The following is a 24629-nucleotide window of genomic DNA, read 5'->3' as shown; positions in this document are numbered from 1 at the left end:
GAGGGAGCAGCACGTACTTCTTTGTATCCTCTTATCTATCTTCTTTCTTAACATCTGCTTGGTTCTTTAACCTTCTAAAAATCCACATCTTCAGAAGGAAGGACCAGAAAAGTACGTGTATTAAACAAGAGCACAAAAACTGACGATGGTGCATGTTCCTCACAATACTGATTACGCAGACCTTCTGTGATATTTTTCTATATCCTCGAAGGGTATATTTTAAACATCTGTAAAGATCTTTTTAATATTCACACAGTTGGGATTGCTTGTGGCAGTGCAGTTGCCCGTTTTAAAGGTGGCCTGTTTGAATGCGCTATTACTGATGCCTCCCTCTTCTATCACCATGTACTCTGACTTGCTGAGAGTGGAATTGCTACGAGCCTTTCTCAGCTCCTCAGTCGAGGAGAGGTGCTGGCAGCTTCCTACATGCATATACTGGGCTTGTTCTTCACCTTCTGTTTCCCGGTGATAAAAGTAGTTGAAGTTGGAGACTATCACAGGAACAGGCAAGGCAATGGTCAGCACCCCAGCTATGGCACAGAGAGACCCTACTATTTTGCCTCCAATAGTGACTGGGTGCATGTCCCCATAACCCACTGTAGTCATAGTCACTACAGCCCACCAAAAGGCATCAGGGATACTGCTAAAACTTGAGCTGGGATCATCAGCTTCTGCAAAGTAGACAGCACTAGAAAAGAGGATAACTCCAATGAAGAGGAAGAAAATGAGCAAGCCCAGTTCCCTCATGCTGGCCTTGAGGGTTTGCCCCAAGATCTGCAACCCCTTGGAGTGCCGAGAAAGCTTGAATATACGAAAGACTCTGACTAGCCGGATGACTCTGAGAATAGCCAGAGACATTGCTTGTTGACCATTCCCCTGCCGCTCAGCCAGCTCAGTACCCAAGGTGATGAAATAAGGTATAATGGCTACAATGTCAATTATGTTCATAATGTTCTTAGAGAAGGTGGGCTTGCTGGGGCAAGCAAAGAAGCGGACAAGCAGCTCAAAGGAGAACCAGATAATACACAGAGTCTCCACCACGAAAAAGGGATCAGTGAAAGAGGACACCATGGAGGTTGCCGGGGAAGACGAATTGGTGAAGGTATCTGCCACGAAAGGACCGCCACTGGTCCCAAACGTCCCTGCAGTGCTTTCATAGTCACGGTCATCTCTGAATTCAGGCAAGGTTTCTAGGCAGAAAATGACAATGGAGATGAGGATAACTAAGACAGAGACAATTGCAATGCCCCGAGCTGGTCCAGAACTCTCCGGGTACTCAAAGAGGAGCCACACCTGCCGCTGGAACTCCTTCTCAGGCAGAGGCCTCTGCTCCTCGCGAATGAAACCTTCATCTTCTCGGAATTTTTCCATGGCCTCCTCGCCCAACTGATAGAAACGGATCTCTTCTGAGAAGATGTCAATGGGGACATTGACAGGGCGCCGGATGCGGCCTCCGGACTGGTAGTAGTAGAGGATGGCATCGAAGCTGGGCCGGTTGCGGTCAAAGAAATACTCATTGCGAAGGGGGTCAAAGTAGCGCATCCTCTTGCGGGGGTCACCCAGCAGCGTCTCGGGGAACTGGGCCAGTGTCTTGAGCTGGGTCTCGAAGCGCAGACCGGAGATGTTGATCACCACCCGCTCGCAACACTCATGCTCCCCATCCCCACTGTGGTCCGCTTGGTGACGGCTGGGGGGTGGCAACGTGTGGGCAACAGGGTGGTCATAGCGCTCCCCTCCCAGCAGGGCATGGGGGTTCTGGGTCTCGTCGATCAGAGGGTCCTCTCCGCCCACCACAGTCATGCCACCCTCAAGCTCCTCGTCGTCGTCCCCTTCCTCCTGCCCTTCCTCGGGGCCGGGGAGCGCGCCCTCGGGGAAGAGCTGCTCGCTGTAGCCCAGGTTGTGGTGGCTGCTCCCCACTACGCCGCCGCCGCCCCCGCCGCCGCCGCCGCGGCTGATGCTGCCGCCGCCCCTCGGGTGCCTGCAGGAGGTCGGGGCGGCCGGCGAGCGCAGAAGGCTCAGGTGCTCGTCCATAAATGAGGCGAGAGGGCGGAGGGGAGGCGGCCTCCCCGGCCGGCTAACCGAGACCGCAGGCGGACGGCCGGAACGAGCCGCTCGGCTCTCCCCGCCGCCGCCGCCGCCCGCCGCTGCTCTGAGGAGCCCGCCCGGCGCCAAAGAAATCCGCCTCCCGCCGGCCCCAGCCACTCGCTCCGCGCCGTCGCCGCCTACGCCGTCGCCCTCCCCCAGGAGCGAGGAGAAGGAGGGCGAGGGGAGCGGACGCTTCTGGAACGAGGGAGGGGTCTTCTTCCCGCTTCTGCCCCTGGTGAAAGCCCAGGCGGCGGCAAGAGGGAGCGCGGAGTTGACTGCCGGACGGCTCAAGGCAAGCGCGCAGCGACACGTTAACAGAGAGCAGGCGCGGGAAGAGAACGAGCACGTCCGTCCCGTGCTGGACGGCGGCGGCGGCGGCTGCAGGCCTAGGCACGCTTCCCGGGCTCGGGGGAAGTCCCGTTAAACATCGCCAGGCTGGCCCGCAAGCCACGGCAGGGTGCTTCTTCTCGCGCACGGGCTGCTGTGCTGCACAAAGGCTCTCGGGTCATGCCCGTTCTGTCGAGGTTCAGTTCTGGAAGGTGGGAAGTGATGAGCGTGTTTAACGTTCCCTTGTGGAAGGAGCTGGGCTTCCAGTCCGCTCAGTGGAGACTGGTGGCTCCGATTTCGGTGGGATGGTGAATCCATTCTGGGTTTCAATCAGAACCACCCAAAACTCTAAAGGAGCTATCCGAGGTGCTGAAGCTAGGCGGGGTGGGTGAGGTTCAGCACCTTGGATCGCTCGTTTAGAGTGCTGACTGCAGCTCAGAATGGATCCACAGCCCCACCAAAATCGGAGCCACCAGCCTCCACTGAGTCCGCTTGAAGCTGAGCTGTGTCCTGGAAGGAAGGGTGGCTAGTTGGCCCAAGCGCACTTGCTGCCCATTGGTTGCAGCAGACACTCTCAATAGGAGCTACATGTCAGGATCCCACTGGCAACTTTGCAAGGATGGCCTAGGTGCAACTCTCGGGGTGCTTCCAGACCAGGCTTTTATTATGCAACCACACTGCCTCATTCCCAGATTTTATAGGCGGTTCAGGGGTGCTTCAAAATGGAGGGATCCCAGCGCTACTAATCAGGCTCAGAAGGCGTTGTGCAGCAATTCCATCCTTTTCCCCCATTTTTTTCCCAATCCGGTCCTCCCCCCAGAAGCCTCGACGGCGGTGGAGGCGATCTGGTCCTCCCCCCCGGAATCCTGCCTTGCCGGCTCCGCTCCACGGCCAGACTGCGGAGCCGCCGGCCAGGCCGATCCACAGCAGGGCCTCCATCTGCTGCCGGGCTGCTGTGGACGCAAATGGCGTCCTACGTAGGGGACGCCATTTGCGTCCCTACACTAGGCCGTGATAGGCTACGTATATATTTACATAGCCTATCACGGCTAAAGCGGGGACACAAATGGCGGCCGCTACGCCTATCACGGCTTAGCGTAGGGAAGCAAATGGCGTCCCCTACACAGGACGCCATTTGCGGCTGCAGCAGCCCGGAAGACGACCCGGAGCCACCGCTGCCGCCAGGTAGGCTCCATCCCGGGGGGGATTTCGCAGGGTGGCGGGGGGGATTGCCCCGTTCCGCCACGGACTCCAGGGGGCAGATCCTTTAGAATCTGGCCTCACTGGAGTCCGTGGCGGAATTCTCCAACATCTCTAGTTGTTGTATAGTGGGGCTGACTGTAACTGGATGACATTATTCCTAAACTCAGATATATTTATTCATTGAAGAGACTTGGTGTTAACACTCTTCATGTTACCATATTGACTCTGATTGGCCATTGAAATTAGGTTCTCAATGGACTGAGCTCTGACTAAGATTAAACCTGGAATAAAGATGGGCGCATTTATGCCTTGGCTTTCCCTCACTACTGAGGAACCACAAGTAGCCTTCTCTACACATTTGGGGGTAAAGATAGGAACTCTTCTTTTTTGAAATTAATCTCTGTGGTTAGTGACATTTATAAACAGCATCTATGATCTTGTTACACAACTGGAAGAGACGTTAATCTGGGAGCAGAGAGAGAAAGTATAAACAGCATCTATGATCTTGTTACACAACTGGGAGAGACATTAATCTTGGAACAGAGAGAGAAAGTATGAGATCCATGACTATCATATGATGGGGGAAATGGCAGGTTTTTCCATGAGAAGTCTGAGAGCGTTGTTCTACTTAGGCTTCCTGCTCAGGCTGTCATAGAGCTCATGAAGCCCCTAGATGGGTGTGTGGGGATCTTGAATGCACTGATCCTGTGCTTGTTGACACGCTCACAGAACTCTAAAAGGTTAATGAGACAGGACGTACTTTTGCTGAAGCCATGGTGATTCCTCTTCAGCTCCTATTTTTTGTAGAGTGCAATATTTTAGTTAACAGTTGCTACAAATCATTCAACACAGCATAGTACACCATTTTTTTCCAGGTATGACTTTTTTTCACATTTTTGCCCAATGCTGCAGAAAGTTCAATAGAGCCACAAGAAGAAGACAAAAAGATGGAACATGGGCTAGTGGTGTGATGCAGCTGCAAAAAAAGTCTAATTCAATTTTAGTCTGCATTAATAGAGCCATAGTTTCAAAGTCACAGGAAATATTTTTCCTATATTCTGGATTATTCCTACCTCACCTGGAATACTTTGTCCAGTTCTTGGTGCCACCCTTAAAGAAGATATAGACAAACAGAAATGGATTCAGAGGAAGGCTGCAAAGATGTTCAGCACTATAGAAAACAAATCCTATGAAAAAAGGTTGAAGGAACTGGGTATGTTTGTCCTAGAGAGGGGACATGGCAGCACTCAATACCTGAAGGGCTGTCACATAGAAGAGGGCAAAGACTTTATCTCTGCAGCCTCAGAGGGCAGGATTGGATCTAACATTTTTCTGTTGGAGGAGGTAGATTTTGGTGAAACATTAGGATAAATGTCTTAATGGTAAGAGCAGTTAGACAATGGAACCTGTTATCAAGAAGAGTGGTGGGCTGGGGGTCTCCAAGCAGGGGCTGGGCAGTAATCTGTTGGGGATGTTCTAGTTCTGGGTTTCCTGCATCAAGGTGGGAGTTGGACTAGATAGCCTATAAGAACCCTCCAACTCTGTGATTCTACTGGGTGGGGGCACAGAAGGGGCAAAGTGCATTTCTGCAGGGGCTCACTTTGTCCCACATGCTAGATTTCAGAAAGAAAGAAAGAAAGAAAGAAAGAAAGAAAGAAAGAAACTTGTATGGGGGATGTTTGTCGACCCACTCCCTTTGGTGCCACCTACAAGGATTCTCCTGGGTTGGCATGCCTTCAGCCCAAGGTGATGCTCAGTCCTTGGGAAGGCAACCTATCCATCTTGACAACAGCAGAGGACCTTCCTCAATCAAATCAGGGAGACCTGAATGTAGCAGCACCATTCATCCTGCTGCCCATTGAAATGCACATGCAAATTGTTCCCTGGCCAATGGAAAAATCAGGCTGCATCTATAGTACTTAGCCACTGGATGAGAACATAAGAAGAACCATGCTGGATCAGACCAAGGGCCCATCTGTTCACAAAGTGAGCAACCAGCTGCCCACAGGGCACCCACAAGGAGGACAACACCTTCCCACCATGTTCCCCAGCAGCTGGTGTACATAGGTATTTGTTGTTCAGTTGTTAAGTCGTGTCCGACTCTTCGTGACCCCATGGACCATAGCATGCCAGGCCTTCCTGTCCTCCGCTCTCTCCCGGAGTGTGCATATTCATTGCATCGGTGATGCTATCTAGCCATCTTATCCTCTGCCGTCCCCGTCTTTTGCCTTCAATCCTTCTCAGCATCAGGGTCTTTTCCAGTGAGTTTTCTCTGGCCAAAATATTTGAGCTTCAACTTCAGTATCTGTCCTTCCAATGAGCAGTCAGGGTTGATTTCCTTTAGGATTGACTGATTTGACCTCCTTGTAGTCCAGGGGACTCGTAAGAGTCTTCTCCAGCACCACAGTTCGAAAGCATCAATTCTTCGGCGCTCAGCCTTCCTTATAGTCCAGCTCTCACAGCCATACATTACTACTGGGAAAACCATAGCTTTGATTAGATGGACCTTTGTCGGCAAGGTGATGCCTCTGCTTCTTACTATGCTGTCTAGGTTTGCCATAGCTTTCCTCCCAAGGAGCAAGCGTCTTTTAATTTCATGGCTACAGTCACCGTCTGTGGTGATCTTGGAGCCCAAGAAAGTAAAATCTGTTACTGCTTCCATTTCTTCCCCTTCTATATGCCAGGAAGTGATGGGGCCAGATGCCATGATCTTCGTTTTCTTAATGTTGAGTTTCAAACCAGCTTTTGCACTCTCCTCTTTCACCCTCAACAAGAGGCTCTTGAGATCCTCTTCGCTTTCTGCCATTAGGGTGGTATCGTCTGCATATCGGAGGTTGTTGATAATTCTCCCGGCAATCTTAATTCCGACCTCTGATTCATCCAACCTGGCATATCTCATGATGTACTCTGCATATAAGTTAAATAAGCAGGGTGACAATATGCAGCCTTGTCGTACTCCTTTCCCAATTTTGAACCACTCAGTTGTTCCATGTCTGGTTCTTACTGTTGCTTCTTGACCCTCGTACAGGTTTCTCAGGAGACAGGTAAGGTGGTCTGGTACTCCCATCTCTTTCAGAATTTGCCAGAGTTTGTTGTGATCCACACAATCAACCTTTGTCAGCAAGGTGGACCTTTGTCGGCAAGGTGATGTCTCTGCTTCTTACTATGCTGTCTAGGTTTGCCATAGCTTTCCTCCCAAGGAGCAAGCGTCTTTTAATTTCATGGCTACAGTCACAGTCTCTGATATAGAGTTGGCAGATCAGGGTCCTAATCTGCCCGTTAAGTGACACATCCTAGTTTTTTATACTGAATATGACTATTGCACTATTGCCGTTCTTCAGTTGCGTATCTCTTTTAGCTCAATAGGGAAGAGATAATTTTGTACGTCTAGCCTAATAGAAATCCTGTCTCCATTGAGCAAATGGAGACTTTGCCCCATTGATCAAATTTGGGACTTACATCCAAGAACATCTGGATAGTATTGGACTAAAAGTATAAAGTAGGCATACCAGCAACAGCATACGTTATGCAGCAAAGCAGAATGGAGCAAAACATAACTCTCATGGTGCTATGTTGGTGGCATAAACACTGCAAAATGGGTAATTCCTTTTGGTATATTGGGTAAAAGACTGAAAACTGTTGATATTATTGGGCATACAGACAAGCTATTCTTCATAGAGCTTTAGAAGATAATTCTAAGGTTGTAACAGTAAACATAATACTTTACCATTGAACAATGAGATGTAGTGACTGAACAAGATCAGTTTCCCTCCCATCCCACTCTCACATTACATGGAGTTATTTAGCTAGGTATCTCCTTTGACATTAATGGGTGCAGCCTAGCTAAATGCCATTCATCTCTTTAGATATGTAGAAAGTTACAGCTCAGAGTACAAGGAGATTCATTTTAATATTCTAAAAGTATTATTACAATGTGGGATTATGCTGGCCAAACAATGTTAATTCATATTTCAGCATAATGGAGATCATGTCATAGGACTATTACAATAGCAACAAAGGATATGCAGTAAGGCTGCAGAGCTCCTGTTACATCATTATTTTATCATAAGATAAAAGATCATGTTTGCAAAGCAATTTAATCACTAATCCACAGCTTTGCAATGGTTGAAAGGTCTACACAAAGGTGAGAACACCTCATAAGATTAAGACTGAAATACATTAAGCTGAACTTGAAACCATGTCCACACAAATCTTTTAAAACTTTGTTTTAAATGGGTTTCAGAAGTGACCACTGTTCAGTATTTTCAGGGTAGAGACTCACTGATAGGTAAATGAAAAGGTGACAGAGCTCTTTTCTAAAGAACTGAGATGAATTTCACAGTGGTTAAACTATGTAATTAATTTCACATTTTCTCCCTTTTGTGGGGTGTGAAATCCATTCAATTCTGGAGAAAATGACATCCATAAAACAAAAGTCTAATTTTAAACAGACAACAAAGCACCTCTAACCAGGCCCCATGAATAAAGAGGACAGCTGCACTAGCTTTCTTTTAACACTTTTGGGAATGCTTAATTGCAATTGTAGTCATAGGAAAGAATGTTATTTTATAAGTATGGCAGTCATAGGTGAGAATGGCCTATTAAGGGAGGGGTAGGGAAGGGAATTCCACCTGTTCCTATCATAGGCATGTCTAGTGGGCAAAGACAGTACAAGCAAAGAAGTCTCTGGAGATGGGCTAATCAGATTCCATGAGATCTGAAGCAGCCACAGCAGGCAGCTCCACATCCAGCTTCTGTTGCTACTACTGCTTTGTAAGAGCAGTTCTATGCTTCATTTCTTGTATATAACACCAGCCTGCTATAATCTCTAGATAACCATGTTTAACAGCCAAAGATTCAGACTGCTGTCAACATCCTTCATTTCATTATCAAGGGCAATCAGATGGCTTGTAAGAATAGACCATGAATCTGACATGTAATTACCCTTTTCTTAGTGAAAGGCAGGGAAAAACTGGGCTCTGTCTCTTAGAACTATTTTATCCCATGTCCAAAAATCTTTGTGAGCTTTAATGTATTAGTTCAATGAACATCGTAATAGAGATCTGTATCATCCAATCTTAGCCTACAGAAGCGTGATTAGAAAAATGTGGGGAGCGACTGATTAAAAAGAATGTGCTGAGGGGTTTTTTAGACTTTTTTCCCTGTCTGTGGGAACAAGAATCATAGAATAGAATCATAGAATAGTAGGGTTGGAAGGGGCCTATAAGGCCATCGAGTCCAACCCCCTGCTCAATGCAGGAATCCAAGTCAGAGCATCCCTGACAGATGGCTGTCCAGCTTCATCGTGAATGCCTCCAGTGTGGGAGAGCCCACTACCTCCCTAGGTAATTGGTTCCATTGTTGTATTGCTCTAACAGTCAGGAAGTTTTTCCTGATGTTGTTCGGCTGGAAAATGGCTTCCTGTAACTTGAGCCCATTATTCCGTGTCCTGCACTCTGGGATGATCGAGAAGACATCCTGGCCTTCCTCTCTGTGACAACCTTTCAAGTACCCGAAGAGCGCTATCATATCTCCCCTCAGTCTTCTCAAGGCTAAACATGCCCAGGTCTTTCAGTCTCTCTTCATAGGGCTTGGTTTCCAGTCCCCTGAAGCAGAACTGTCCCCAAGAAATTGATAGTGTAGTTCTATCCTCAGCTTGTACCAGTAGGACAAGGATATGATCATTACTAAATCCGCTAAGTTGATGCAATTCCAAGTTATCTAGCGCAGTGACATAGTTATTTGGATCTGGCCAAATCCCAGACAGAATTGGGAGATGTCCAACTTGAAGCAGGGCTCCTCCACAGTGGACCAAATCTGAATCTGAACCCACCAGAAGCTTCATTAGCAATTCCGATTTGGAGGGACACAGAGACACAGGCAGTGTGTCTGCAAAAATTTATACATTTCTCCTCCAAGCTCTCCATATAAGGGAAATACCAGGATGGGGAGACAGTAAAAGGAGTGGAGGGGATGCAGTTGGCTGCCAGTTCTAGCTTCTAATCACAGTGAACCAGTTGGTTCCCCATGAAGACAGTTCGTGGAAAAAATCAAATGTAACGAAAGGTTTAACTTAATTAACTACTGCATTTATTGAAAAAGTTGAAGTGTAGATGTCTCTTAATCCCTTCATGACTTGTATACAGGCCATATGTTACTGGCATATCATTGTACTTTGGCCTGCACCTGTGTTTATAAAGGTGTACAGATACTTTTTTGTATTCATATTTCATTTTGCTCCGATTTGCAATTAATTGTGTTTGTTTAATTATACTTGACATTTTTTGATATTAAGAATAACACTTTATAGTACATTGTTATAGAAGATTCTTTTAAAAAAAATTATGGACATAAACTCCCAAGTTTGAATTATAGTGAAAACCATTGTTATTTGTGGAATCTGCATGTCAAGAGCTTTCCAATGAAGTGTGTTTCATGAGAACCTGTCAACAGGAAGGCAATCAAAAAGAGATGACCAACTAACTCCCAACTTTGAATTGTGTGTGTGTGTCTGTGTTGGTTTTAGCAGGGCTCTTCAACCCCAGTACTTTGGGGCAGGGACACTGAAGTAATGCTCACTGTATGGCTCACAAAAAACATAGGGAGCTGAGCACATCCTTTTCTTTGGAAATCCCAAATATCAAGCCTATGCATGTCTACTCAGAAGTAAGCAGGACATGTCTCTGCATTTCTACTCAGATGTAAACAGGAGAGAATCACTCAGCAGCACTTTCAAAAAGGAGTCATAGAATCATAGAATAGTAGTAGGGTTGGAAGGGGCCTACAAGGCCATCGGGTCCAGCCCCCATTGAGTCCCTGCTGAGGTGCTTCAGGGCTCTGGTTACCCATGTGGCCATGGGTGTTTATGTACCGCAAACTTCTTGCGGGAGGGGAGGGATAGAAGATGCTCAGGAGTCCTGCTTTAGAGCCACTCTATCTTGCTTACCTGTGTTGGGTGCTTTAACCCAAGCTGCAGGAGTGAACACAAACACGAACACTTACCAGGAGCCTCTGTCTGTTATACCCATTTCAGTCACAAAGCCACATTCTGGCACCTACGGTGAACTCTGCTTTTATATTACATCTATCTTCATTCAAAGTCAGTCAAGCACTCAGTCACATTTTCCAAGCACTGACGTGCAATTTTGTTGCAGTCATGTGCATTTGGGCACATCTATGGTTTCCCTTCCTCTGGCACATTCATTTTTCTTGACAGATATTTGCTAGGCTGTCAAAGATCAGGTAGTCCTACAGAGAAACATACATACCCCAGATCTCTTCCCCTTCCTTGTTCAGAAATCACATATATCTGGACTGGAGATAAGGTTTCAGTGTCTTTAAGTAAATATAGTCACCCCAGCTTATACCTTGACTTCCTTATGACATCTAAGGCCTCTATTGGTCCCAGATCCAGAGGGCAGATCTACCCTTTCTGCTTCCCCAAACCTGCAGTTGGGGGGGGGAGCAGTTTGGGGTGAAAAGGAGGATACAGTTCCCTCTCATTCCTGCTCATGCTGTACTTTAAATTGCCCCTGTAAGGCCTCATCCTACTTTATATCGAATTAGGTCTTTTGATCATCATGATCATGTCTCATTTGTTCCTGTCCTGTTATGTTGCTGGCTGAGAAAGATGGAGCCAGGAGTCCAGGTGGTCTTTGCCTAATGGTTGCCATGCCAACAATGTGCTTGACCTCAGGCAGCTATGCCAAATCCTGACACAATGAACTTCTAATTGGCTAATGTAATCAAAGCATAGCCTAGTTTCATAGCCTTCTGCTACAAGGTGAAACAAAGTAATTGAAGGGCAGGGCTAATACTGTGTGTTGGATATAGTAGAATGAGTATAATCAGCATAACAACAGCATGTTAAGCAACCAAATTAACCAAGGTATTACTTTCTTATTTGCATTCTTAATATTTGTCACTTCTTTCCTTCCTTTCCTTTACAATTGTGCTTATACCCAGGGATATCAAACAGCTCTCAGTCATATCCCCTGGTAAGCAAGGGATATAATTGACAAGCTGTTAAGTGACCTCTATCTCCACCAAAGGTACAGGCAGAGGTTTCTTCCCAAGACATTTAATAGTGGGCAGAGCAATCCTAACCCCCTCAGATAGCCATCTGAGAGGGATACAGAATACAGATAGGGCCTTATGGGGGCAACTTAAAATACAGCATGGATGGGAGTGAGGAAGGAAATGAAACCCACACACACACCTGAGCTTTTCCACCCCAAACTGCTTTTTAAAAGTAAGTTTATTTATTTATTTATTTATTTATTTCATTTCTATACCGCCCAATAGCCGAAGCTCTCTGGGCGGTTCACAAAAACTAAAACCAAACAACACACAATAAAACAATTTAAAATATATAGAACATTAAAACCACAATATAACAATACAACCACAATAAAACCTAGCAGCAGTACAGGAGTTTAAAATACAGATTTAAAACAGCAAAGATAAAAATTTAGAAAGCTAAAATGCCTGGGAAAATAAAAAGGTCTTCACCTGGCGCCGAAAAGAGTACAATGTAGGCGCCAGGCGAACCTCACTAGGGAGCTCATTCCAGAGCCGGGGTGCCACAACAGAAAAAGCCCTCCTCCTAGTAGCCACCCGCCTCACTTCCTTTGGCAGGGGCTCACGGAGAAGGGCCACTGATGATGATCTTAAGGTCCGGGCAGGCACATATGGGAGGAGGCGATCCTTCAGGTAACCTGGCCCCAAGCCGTTAAGGGCTTTGAATGTTAACACCAGCACTTTGAATCGGGCCCGGAAATGGACTGGCAGCCAGTGCAGCTGGAAAAGTACTGGCGTAATATGAGCTCGCAGGCCAGTCCCTGTTAACAATCTTGCTGCCCTATTTTGGACCAGCTGAAGTTTCCGGACCGTTTTCAAAGGCAGCCCCACGTATAACGCATTGCAGTAATCCAGACAAGAAGTTATCAGAGCATGGATAACTGTAGTTAGGCTATCTCTGTCCAGATAAGGGCGTAGTTGGTATACCAGCCGAAGCTGATAAAAAGTGCTCCGTGCCACTGAGTTCACCTGTGCCTCAAGTGACAGTTCTGGATCCAAGAGCACCCCCAAACTACGAACCTGATCCTTTAGGGGGAGTGCAACCCCCTCCAGAACAGGTTGAATATCACCTAGCCGGGCAGACGAACCACCCACTAACAGTACCTCTGTCTTGTCTGGATTGAGTTTCAGTTTATTAGCCCTCATCCAGTCCATTACCGTGCCCAGGCACTGGTACAGAACAGCCACTGCCTCACCTGGTTTTGATGAGAAAGAGAGGTAGAGCTGGGTGTCATCCGCATATTGATGGCACCTCAGCCCACACCTCCGGATAACCTCCCCCAGCGGTTTCATGTAGATGTTAAACAGCATGGGGGATAGAATAGAGCCCTGTGGAACCCCATGGCACAATTGCCATGGCACAGAGCAATAATCCCCCAGCACCACCTTCTGGAATCGGCCATCCAAGTAGGAGCGGAACCACTGTAGTGCAGTGCCTCCAACTCCCAACCCAGACAACCTATCCAGAAGGATACCATGGTTGATGGTATCGAAAGCCGCTGAGAGGTCCAGGAGAATCAACAGGGTCGCACTCCCCCTGTCCCTCTCCCGGCAGAGGTCATCCCACAGGGCGACCAAGTTGTTTTTCTAACGACAGGTTGCTTCTAGTCATGGGGCATACTGGGAGAAAAATTGTTCTAAAAAGCAGTTGAGAGAAAGTGCAGGCCTCAGGGTCAATATTCCCCCTACAAAAAAGAAAAGAAAAAAGGATTGATCTCCCCCAAATAGGTACACACACACACACACTGCCCTGGCCAGCATGTTCCTTATAGATGAGGCTTTATAGATAAGAATATTTTGATATATCCAGGGATTAAAGAAACAAATATGTCCTAGTCCATATAAAAACAAAATACTCTTGCAAAAATACAAATCAATTTAAAAACGTGGACAGCAGCCGTTCAAAACTGGTTTTAAAAGATTTGCTTCTACAAAGAAAAAGGTAAATTCTACTCAGGCAGAAATAACAAAACAAAACAAAATATGGCAGCCAAAAACCTAATTGCTTGAATGTCTCACAGAACAGGATGAAAACATTGATCACAGTCAACAGACTTATTAAAGAAAAATAAATCCTATGCAGGCCAAGCAGGCTGGCTCAATCTTTGTAATTGATAAATCAATTGCTCTAGTTAACAGTCCTGCCCTATCCTTTTAAAACATTCAGGGTCGAAAGCATTAGTCAATTATTTCAGAGGATCATATCATTATTTGCAGATTCGAAATGTGAATTTCAACTGGATTTTAATCAGTCCTGCCTGGTAAACGTTTCCATGTTGCTAATGGTGAAAACAATATGGATATCTTGTTTGTGGCTACACATTTAAGAAGATTTTCTAAACGATAATTTGCCTGTAGTATTTAGCTAGAATGTTTAATAAATCTGACAGCTTTCTAATACTACAATATGTAACAAGGCACAGCATTTATTTTAACTAGTTAACAAACCAATTAAAAGCACGACCATTCAGTTCACTAACAGGCAAGGCCATTCTATGACCCTACTACACTGGGAAAGCACTATGCTACAACTAAGCTGCCAGGGCCCACAGCTAAAGGTGATGTTTGCTGGGATTCATCATCACTGATGACACCTAGGGTGGCCAGATGCTCTACTTTCCAGAGGACAGTCCTCTATTTTGGAGAGCTGGCAGAGGTCAGTCCTCTATTTGAAGGGCTCCTTTATTTGAAGAGGTTCCAGTCCAAGGTTAATTTATAGGTAAAGAACCATAAGGGAGGGAGAGCAGCGGAGGCCTTGAACTTGCCCATCAACACCTAGCACCTAAAAGGCAGACTGAGCAAGCACACAGGTCAGCTCCCCATCATGGTGCAATGTACTTATTTCTATTTCAATTATAGTCATCATTTCTTAATTTCCACCTATACATACATGTTTCCATACATAAAAGCTAAGCAAATTGGTGCCCTCTTTTTTTGCGATCTATTTCCTCTTTTTGGCAATTTGTAAGTGGCCACCATACTGCTGGGACCACTGCGTAGGGCCCCTGGCTGTGACACTTGTGGCCACCATATCAGTTTCCCGAAAATACAGTGCCCTGGAAGTTCCGTTGTTCCAGGTAGGGGTGTAAGAACCCCTGCTTACCTGGCTCCGCCGGGTTCCGCAGGTGGGGGGAGGCGATCCGTTCCTCCCCCCGGAATCCTCGACGGGGGGGGGATGCGATCCATTCCTCCCCCCTGGAATCCTGCCTGGCTGGCTCCACTCCATGGCCAGGCCACGGAGCCGCCGGCCAGGCCAACCCGCAACGGAGCCTCCAGCTGCTGCCGGGCTGGTGCAGACACAAATGGTGTCCTGTGTAGGGGACACCATTTGCGTCCCTACACCAGCCCGTGATAGGCTACGTAAATATTTACGTAGCCTATCACGAAAAAAAAAACAGCGAACACAAATGGCGGCTATGGCGGCTGCCATTTGTGTTCCCTTTTTTTCTGCTGTTAATAGGCTACATAAATATTTATGTAGCCTCTCATGGCAAAACAGAGGGGCGCAAATGGCGGCCACTATGCCATTTGCACCCCTCTGTTTTGCCGTGATAGGCTGCATAAATATTTATGTAGCCTATCACGGCAGAAAAAAAACGGAATGCAAATGACGGCCACCGTAGCCACCACCATTTGCGTTCCCTTAGTTTTGCCGTGATAGGCTACGTAAATACGTAGCCTATCACGGCTTCCGCAGGGACACAAATGGTGTCCCTGCATTAGCCGTGATAGGCTATGTAGGTATTTACATAGCCTATCACAGCTATATGGATGAAGTGAATGGCGGACGCGGACGCCATTCGCTATGCAGCGTGGATGGCAGCAGGTAGGTGCTCCGTTCTGGAACCATTTCGCGGGGTGGGGGCGGGGGGCCTTCATTCCGCCACGGATTTCAGGGGGCCGAATGCACTGGCATTCGGCCTCACCGAGATCCATGGCGGAATTCTCCACCATGCCTAGTTCCAGGGCAATGTGGGTAAAAGAATGGCTGCTGCCACAAAACCGTGAAGCCCTCCACTGGTAGCCACCATGTTTTGTGGCAGCTGCCTTTTAAAAAAAATTCATACACAATGAGAGAACTTCCAAACTTCCACTTTGGGAAAACAAAGATGGCAACCACAGCTGCCTGGGATCTATTGGACGACATGTTGCCAAAGGCCCCCTGTACCCTGAAGTTGGCTTGGCTAATGGCAACATAATATAGCTGAGACAGGACTGGCCCTCCCATGAGGCAGAGTGAATCCTCTGCTCAGGCAGCAGATCAGAAGGGGTGGCATATTAGACATACACTCCTGCCGGAAGGGCCCCTATAAGCACTACCACCACATCAGCCTCACTCATGCTGTACCACATGCCACAGCAGAGGAGAGCCAAGCAGCAAGCAGGCCTCATTAGAGAAGGATCAGCCACTCCCACCCCCACCCCATCTCTTGCTCCCTCTCACAAAGTGAGAGATCAGATAGACAGGTTCTTAGGAGATACCACCAGCCAAATCTCTCACTTTGGGAGAGGGCTCAGAGTGAGAGATTGGGAGGGTGGGCGCTCTGGAGAGGCCTGCCTGCCCAATCTCTCACTCTGGGAGCGTTCCCCCAAACAAGAGATTGGGTGGGAGAGCAGCCTCTCCAGAGAGCTGCATCAACCACACAAAGCAGCCGACACGCCTCCCCAGAAAGGCCACCCACCCGATCTTTTGCTCTGGGGAATCCCCCTGCACGAGAGATCGGCTGGCGGACTTTCTGGAGAGGTACCCAGGCCTGAATGCTGCACTTTGAGGGGTCCTTTCTCAAAGTGTGGCATTGTGAGGTGGCCCTGGACACTGCCTCTACAGAGGCCACCCATACAGACAGTGTCCAAGTCTACCTCAAGGGGAATTTTGCAGGCAGCAATCTATCCACTTCTCAAATAAGAAGTAATCCTGCTCCCACCTTCCAGGATTCTGACCAACAAAGGCACTGTGATGATTTACATGTAACAAGGCAAGTAGCAACATCTTACTTGATGCTGCATTGCACATATTGAGCAATGAAGGAGAAGGAAGCGGGATTTCTCTGGTTCTCCCTATGATTAAAAATAGCAAGTATTTTGCTCTAATTTGTCATGTTTCCCCATCACATTTATTTTCCTAGATGGCGGGTGGGACATTTTTTGGTATGAGAATGAATTGGTGAGCACAAGACATACATTTCAACATTGTTATAAATGTTGTAAAAATTAAATATTTTCAAATATGTTAAGACTACTTGTATCTAGATTTTTGTGGGTTAATAGTCACTTTTGGAGCTTCCCTGCCCTCACCCTCCAATGTACCACAACATCCTGAACGTAAACAGTGGCTTGGATCTTTAAGGTAAGTTTACTTAAGGAAGTTCACAGAAAGAAAGTTTCCCCATCCCCTGCAGAGTATGAGTATCTTGCATTCCAACAGGGCAGTGCGGCTCCCATCAGACTTTATGGCCCCTCCGATGATAGTTCTCAGGTATAGCATTGTTCTGTAAAAACATTGCATAAAATGAATAAACACAGCAGCAGCAATAAAAATTAGCCAGAAGGTGGGAACGCTTCAGGAGAATGATAGGCTTTTAACCTGTCAGTGCATGGGGAGTAGGGATGTTTCTTGATGGATCTCCCCGGGTAAAGTATTGCATGGAGTGGGTGCCACCACGGAAAAACACTTTGCCCATTCTATCATTAGTGCCAATGCAACTAACCATACTGGTATGCCCAGGATGCCAATTAAATGTGGAACCGGGTTCTTCAACATGTATCCAGGTCATAATTCAACCCATATTTATTGTGTGGTACTGCCAACTTGCTTTTGGAAACTTTGCAACAGCAAGCGAAACATTGCTTCGCTGTATGTGATCTTGCCTTGATGTTGGCCCTCAGTACAGAAACATGGGGGCAGGGAGGAGTTTTGTTCCAGCACAGACAGAGTCATCAGGCAGTCAGGCCAAACAACCAATGAGCCAAGATTTTGCACTTTATAGCCTGCCCCATTCTTTTCTCCCCAGACTCCTCAGCAACCACAGAGCATATGATAGAGATGTCAGTATTGAGAAGTGCTGTGAATGTTGTCTCCTAAAAGGCAGACAATTATCAGCATTATCAGAAATTATCATTTTCAAAGATACCATCTAACTAATATCAGTCCAATATGTCAGTCCATATTGACCCTGAGTGTTTATTTTCCTTAGGCAGAAAAGGATTGCACCAGGATCAGAGGTGCAGAACGTCAGGCCCAGGGTCCAAATCTGGCCCTCCAGGGGGTCCCAGAGGGCCACACCCCTTCCCCCCAACCAGTGGTCATTATGTGGCTTCCCAGCTTTTCTGCAGTGCTTTTCCCCTTCTAAGATGCCTCTCCTAAGGTTTAGATACTGGCTGTAAGAGCTGTAAGCTAAAATGCTGGCAATTTTGGCCACAACCCTTTTGCCTTTCACCCCACCCACCACTGGAATGCAGCCCGAAAGAGTTTTTTTGGAATTGGATTAGGCCCTCCCTCTGAAAGAGGTTCAACATCCCTGACCTAGGCTGTCAGCTAGAAAGATAACGTTCTTTGCAGACCGTATGCAGCCCTTGGCAGTTTCCAAGAGTAGTGCATCCATTAGCCAATTAAGGAAGGAAGAAGCAGGTAGAAAGACCAGAACTTCAGCAATGCATTTGGAACAATGTCATCAACACTTTTTATTTAGCCATTTCCTTTGGGAACTGAAACTGAAGTGCGAGGTGATGTGGGATACAGATTATTCTACCTTCTCCAGATCTTGCTGCCTTATTATTGGCATCTTGCATTAAGCTTGCTGTGCTGCTTTCCATTATCATTTATTCAGTGTGTAACATTTTGAGGCCAAATCAACTGAAATCCACTCATTTCCTTGCTGTTATGCTGGCATGGTTGCTGTTTTATCACAAAGAGATAGAAGTCTGCTTTTTTCATCCAGTGTCATGAGTTGAAAGGAGTATTCTTGAGTCTTATCAAAGACAGATATTCCTCATTTTATCAATTTATTCTTCAGGAAATCCTATTAGTCCTATGTCACCAAACATCCAAACTACAGATTAGTTTTATGTGGAAATGCATCTGGAAAATAATAAGACCTTCCATTTTGCTTTTAGCAAAAAACACTTATTCTCACACAGCCTTCTAAAGACTGACTGCCTTATTACACATACATAATAGATTGTTCACTGGCAGCCCGATCCTCTCTTTGTGTAGATGCAAGGTGACCCTTTTCCAGTACTGCATGGAGAAGAGACTGAGGGGTATAGACTGTGGCCATCCCTAACCCTAGGTAGGCAAACTAGATGGATGTGCCTGAACTCGGAAGCAAGGTCAGCCCTGGTTAGTACTTGGATGGGAGACTGCCTGGGAGGGAATCAGGCTTCCTGCACTGAGCAGGGGGTTGGACTCGATGGTCTTGTAGGCCCCTTCCAACCCTACGATTCTATGTCTATATGTGATTGGATGTCCTGATGTCTTTGCTTAAAACCAGCTACAGGAGGAGGGAGCATTTGGTTGGACTGGGGGAGGAGGGGTTAACTCCCCTATTGTTTTCCCAATTTAGATAGCCCCTCACCCTCAGAAGCTGTTATTACCCACAAAGGAGGAAAAAGATGGACACAATATGTGTACCTGTCTCACCCACCCAATGAGTAAAAGAAACCTGGGGGAGACTTAAATTGTGGAAATAACACTGCAGGAAGGGAGAAAAACCTTCTCCCAGCACCACAACCCCAATTTAAATTGTCCCTCTGCACACAGCTGCTTCTGAACAACAATTTTCTCATGCCATCTCCCACATCAATTGTATTCCATTCAAGAATCCTTATTCCTACTTCAGTTTCTTGCACAGGCAAAAGCCTCTCTGGAAGCTCAAGATGGACCACATCAAATCTTTCCAGTTGATTTCACCCATGCTACTCCCCTTCTGCCCAGCCCATGGCCTTTCCTCCTGCATTCCAGGTTTTATTGGCAAAGAAAATGGAATTCTGATATATTCCCCTGAATAGCACAATATGTATGCAAATCAAAGGGAGAAGGCTGATGCCATACAAAAGCAGCACTTGCAGCAAATATTAGACTGCGGCGCAAATCTGGCTTCCTCCAGCTTCTCAACTGAAATGACACATGAGAGTACTGGCTAATTGAACACTTGGCTTGAAGCAGTCAGCCTTATCCCTCTCCCCACATTTCTGGTGGGCAGTTCTTTTAAAAATATATTTTTGAAAGCTTCTAATTACCTTTCACATATTTATCTGCTACTTTGTTGCTTTATTAATTTTTTAAGGATTTTTTTAGTGCAAAACTGCTTGGGGGTTGGGGGGCTGGGTTTCTTGGTAACAGCACAAGGGCTAGCCAATCAGTGCTGTGCATGCTTGGCTTCTGCTTGAACTTACAGATCTCTTCCCCATTGCCCTTCTCCAGTGCTCAACTCTTGAGGGAAATGGGCAGGCTTGAACTAAATGCAGTGATGGTGCTACCAGAGCAGCCTCGGTGCTCTAAACATGTTATCTGTGTCTTCTTCACCCAAGGAACCTCAGATCAATATCAGCGCAATGGGAGGCTTCATTCCACATATTAACATTACACCCATTATGCCAGAATAGCCTGACAGTGAGGATCAGACACAGCTTATAAATGACCACAGAGACGTTGGAAATGCTGATCCTTAAAAAGACTGTGTATGTCTCATTACACTGCCATGAGGGCTTTGATACAGCTCATTCTACCCTCTCAGTTCTATGCCAGGGACTTCAGCCTGTCTTGTTGTGCTTCCATATTAGGAGATGGATCCAGGATCTGACTTCTGCAAGAGGATGGGCTCCACTTGCAGAAGGTCCCTCCACCCAATTTTTGAACATCCCCTCACTCACACACACACACACACACACACACACACATCACAGCTCATCCCATTTAGCAGGGTCTCTTGACTCTCTGTGTAGTATTTCATGGGGCTTGAGGGGCTGTTGTGGGAAGAATGGGGGGGAAGTTCATTTCACCAACGCATTGATCCAGCTTAAATCTGGATCCAACCCTAAGCCATTATTGTGCAATCACACTGCCTCATTCATGGAATTTTACAGGGGTCCAGACATCGTCATCTTTCATTTGTGGCCATCCCATGGTTTCCCACTGCTTCTTCCACCCTTTTTCTTACCAGAAAAAACAGTTAAGGAACAAAACACAGAACAGTTGAAAAATGCCTTTTGACTGTTTGCATTAGGAGCCTACATCTGGAAGCACCATCCCATCTCGGAGAGGAATATGTTTGCTACTTTTTACCTCACCTATGAAATGGTTTCCACCTATACGATATTAGTTTTTTTAAAATCTAAATGGCCAATGGGAAACCTAGGGTGCTTGGCCAGAAACCACATGGGATCATAAACCTATACTTCTTGGAAACAGTTCCCTCTTTAAACATGCCTGCTACATTTTCACTTGAATGTCATTTGGTCCAAATGCTGTGAAACCACGAGCTCTTGTTTGAGATGGACATGAAGCTGCTTTTAGACTTCTAAAGAGAAGCCTATTACAATGGCTGCTCAGTAGAGCTATACTTTCATTGGTGGTTTTCTTGGTGAATCTAACTATATTTTTAGAAATCCTGTCCCTTATTCTTCAAGCTTTTATTAACTTAGCTCAGTTAAAGCAGGGACTACTGTTTTTGATGCTGACATTTAGGTTTTCTTTAGCCCTCTCAGCCATGGGCTCAGGTAATACATGCACACCAGGGATATGCTGCAACATTTCATTGCATGGCCTTGCTTCTTCTTAAATAAAAGGAAAGTTGATGGCTGCAAACACCTGGTGAAGATGAGGCTGTTTCATTCCTTCCTGCTGCATTTCCCCAGTCTTGGTTAGGTCTGAATCTTTGTGGGGAAAATGTGGTTTCTCCACCCTAGCAATTTCCCTCCCCAAGACAGTGCCCTTAAAATGTCACACATGATGAAAACAGAAGGATCCAGCCTCCAGTGGCTCCTTAGCACTGCCTGAGCACCAACATATTGCAGCCATACTTGGTTCTAAGTACTTCCCTCTCCCCCCTATTATCTCCCTAACTGACTGGGCATCAGCTTGCAAGTCTGAAAGAGCCTGAAGCAGTTGTTATCAGCTTTGAACATAGAGAAGGACCTAATTTGGTTTCTTTCAGAAATAATAGCAGGATTCAACAGTAGCTACAGTATTTTATACCTGGTTATTATTACAGCACAACAGAGCCAATTCACACTGCTCTCATTGTTTTATTACAAGCCTCCTCAGAAATAAGGAAGCATAGAATACACACACACACACACACACACCAACCAGTGAATGATTAGGGTCTGTCCCCCTGGCCTGAGGCAGAACTTCCTAAAATCATCTGTGACAGGTACCTATCCAACTTCTTCTTCATGGTTTGCAGCCTCCAAACCACAAAGAAAGTTTGCAGCCTCAACAACAAATTGTGCTGTGCAGCTAGGTAATATGTGTCCCTGGATTTAATGGTCTTATTGGGGTGGGGGCTCTTTAGACAGCCTTGTGTATTACTTTAGTTCTAAAGCACACAATAACATTTCTCTTCTCCCTGCCTCCATGTTTAACAACTGCTTCTACATTCCTCAAATGTTAGAATATTTGTAGGGCTGTACAAACCCCACCTACCCGAGTGTGCCGGGGGTTCCACAGGGAGGGAGGAGGCGATTCATTCCTCCCCCCCCCCCCGGAATCCTCCCCAGATGACTCCGCTCCGCGGCGAGTCCGCAGAGCCACCGGCTGGGTCCGTCCACTGCCGGACTGCGTCCCTATTCCCTCGCGCGATACGTAAAGCTTTACGTAGCCTATCATGGCAAAGAGCAGGGGCGCAAATGGCGTCCGCTACACCGGATGACATTTGCGTCCACAGTCTGGCAGCAGATGGACACGGACCTGGCAGAGGCAGGTAGGATCTGGCCAGTGCAAACTTCACGGGGTGGCAGAGGTGAATGGTCCGTTCCACCATGGACTCCTGGGGGGGGGGGGGGCGGATTCTAAGAATCCAGCCTCATTGGAGTCCATGGCGGAATTCTCCGCCATCCCTAAATATTTGCCAACCTTGATTTAAAAACAAACAAAATACTCCGAGCATGTGAAGTTTTGCGTTTTAAATGCCCTTAAATCATAGCACCATCGCAACTGCAGGACAGTGGAGGCTGGTGGCTCTGATTTTGATGGGGCTGTGAATACATCCTGGGTTTCAGTCAGAACAAGCCAGAACTCTAAAGGAGCTATCCAGCATGCTGAACCCTATTTCAAAAATGGGTTCAGCACCTTGGATAGTTCCTTTAAAGTTCTGGCTGGTTTTGACTGAAACCCAGAATGGATTTTCAACCCCACTGAAATTGGAGCCACCAGCCTCCACTGCTGCTGGAATAAAACAGTGTCTGCTTCTGCTGTCCTGATGCCCTCATCACCTGCTGCTCTCTGGCTGGTCGTTTGGGGGCCTGGATTTTGGCCCCAGGGTCCAGCCCTTGATGCACCATTGATGCTTATCAGCATTTAAGATTAGGAAGCTCTTTATGTTTGCACTTCCTGCCATTTAGCTTTGTGTTTCCCATACTTTTGAACTCTGACCATTGGCCCCTGTATCTAAGCCTACACTCTGTTATGCACCCTAAGAATCTAGTGCCAATATTCTGTTTGGCTGGGGAGCGTTAGGAGAGATCCTCTACATAACTGTAAGCAAGCAGCCCTGAAATAGTTCTGCAGATTGGAGGTGATGTGACATTTGTTCTTTAGCAGGAGCATTCACCTTTCACATCACCACTGTCACCTTCACAGTCTTCCTGAAACCCCACTCAGTCATCTAGTCATCCATGCAGTGCAGTATGAGAAAGAGGAAGCGAATCTGGGATGTTGGAGAAATCTGTTTGTGGGGTGGAGTTCAATGAGTTTTCCTAGGTTTGGACCCCTGGGCATCATTCTGCTGCGGCACCCAACTCAGTCTGCAGCGAGTCAGCCCAGTCTGCAGATTTTCTGGGCATTTTGTGCAATTTTTCGCAGGTTCCACAATTTGCACACATTTCTGAGTAATTTGCACAAATTTCTGAGTAATCTCTGCAAATTACAGCCAAATTTGCATGAATTGCTCAGAAATTTGCACAAACTGCTCAGAAATTTGCACAAATTGCAGAACCCAGAGAGGGAAAATGCACAAAAATGTTCGGCTCACAAATGTCAAATCGTATATGTCACAGAACTCCATCAAGTCAAAAAAAGAACCGGCTTTCCCAGCAACAGACATCCCTAAAGGAAAAAGGGAGTGCCTTTTGCCAATTTAGGCTGGTTTTTCAATTGCAATGCGCATCTAGAGAAAGTGGACCTGGACCTAGCTTCAGTTATATACATGCTGGTTAAATGCAGGCAAGACTACTGTGATGGTCTCTATAGGGCTGCCTTTAAAACCAGTTTGGAAACTTACTTCAGCTCCTCCAAAATTCAGCTGCAGAACTCTTGTGGGGGTTAGGCATTTTGATCATATTACACAAATTTGGCATCAGCTGCATTGGTTACCCATTTGTTTCCAGGCTCAATTTAAAGTGCTTTCACTAATCTTGAAAGCCCTGAATGGTTTGGGACCAAGTTATTTGAAGGACTGCCTACACCCATATGAAGATTGGCCTCAGCAGCCCTGTTCTCTGGCCTGCCACTAAGGTCAGTAAGGTTGGCAAGTACCAGGGACAGCTTTTTCAGTGGTGGCCCCACACATCTGGAATCTCCTCCCCCAAGAACTCTGCTCTGCCCCCTCTTGTGGCTTTTATGTGGAACCTAAAGACTTTTTTATTCTGCCAAGTTTTATACTGATGGTCCCCTGTGCAAGACCAGTGCCAGGCAGCAGGCATTGTTGGATGCCTGCCAAGGAGGCGGCCCACTGCCCACACCTGGTGCCCTCTGGCCCTGCTGCTCCTCCTCCTTG

General features: G+C 46.6%; 1 protein-coding gene across 1 annotated transcript; it reads right to left on the bottom strand.

Annotated features, from left to right (window-relative positions):
• Positions 1-219: 219 nt before the first annotated feature.
• On the bottom strand, positions 220-2031 carry LOC146348307 (potassium voltage-gated channel subfamily A member 3-like). Its single transcript, XM_084848294.1, has one exon. It carries the CDS (start codon positions 2029-2031, stop codon positions 220-222), a length of 1812 nt encoding a protein of 603 aa, XP_084704420.1.
• Between the last annotated feature and the right edge of the window lie 22598 nt (positions 2032-24629).

This window comes from Heloderma suspectum, chromosome 4 (genome assembly GCF_057233095.1).
Source record: "Heloderma suspectum isolate Gila_16-S chromosome 4, 16-S_ref, whole genome shotgun sequence".
Taxonomy (NCBI): domain Eukaryota; kingdom Metazoa; phylum Chordata; class Lepidosauria; order Squamata; family Helodermatidae; genus Heloderma; species Heloderma suspectum.
This window is presented reverse-complemented; position numbering and strand designations above follow the sequence as displayed.

What these genes read in the sequence shown, in the direction of transcription:
- LOC146348307 (XM_084848294.1), bottom strand. Translation starts at nt 2,031, where the DNA reads ATGGACGAGCACCTGAGCCTTCTGCGCTCGCCGGCCGCCCCGACCTCC.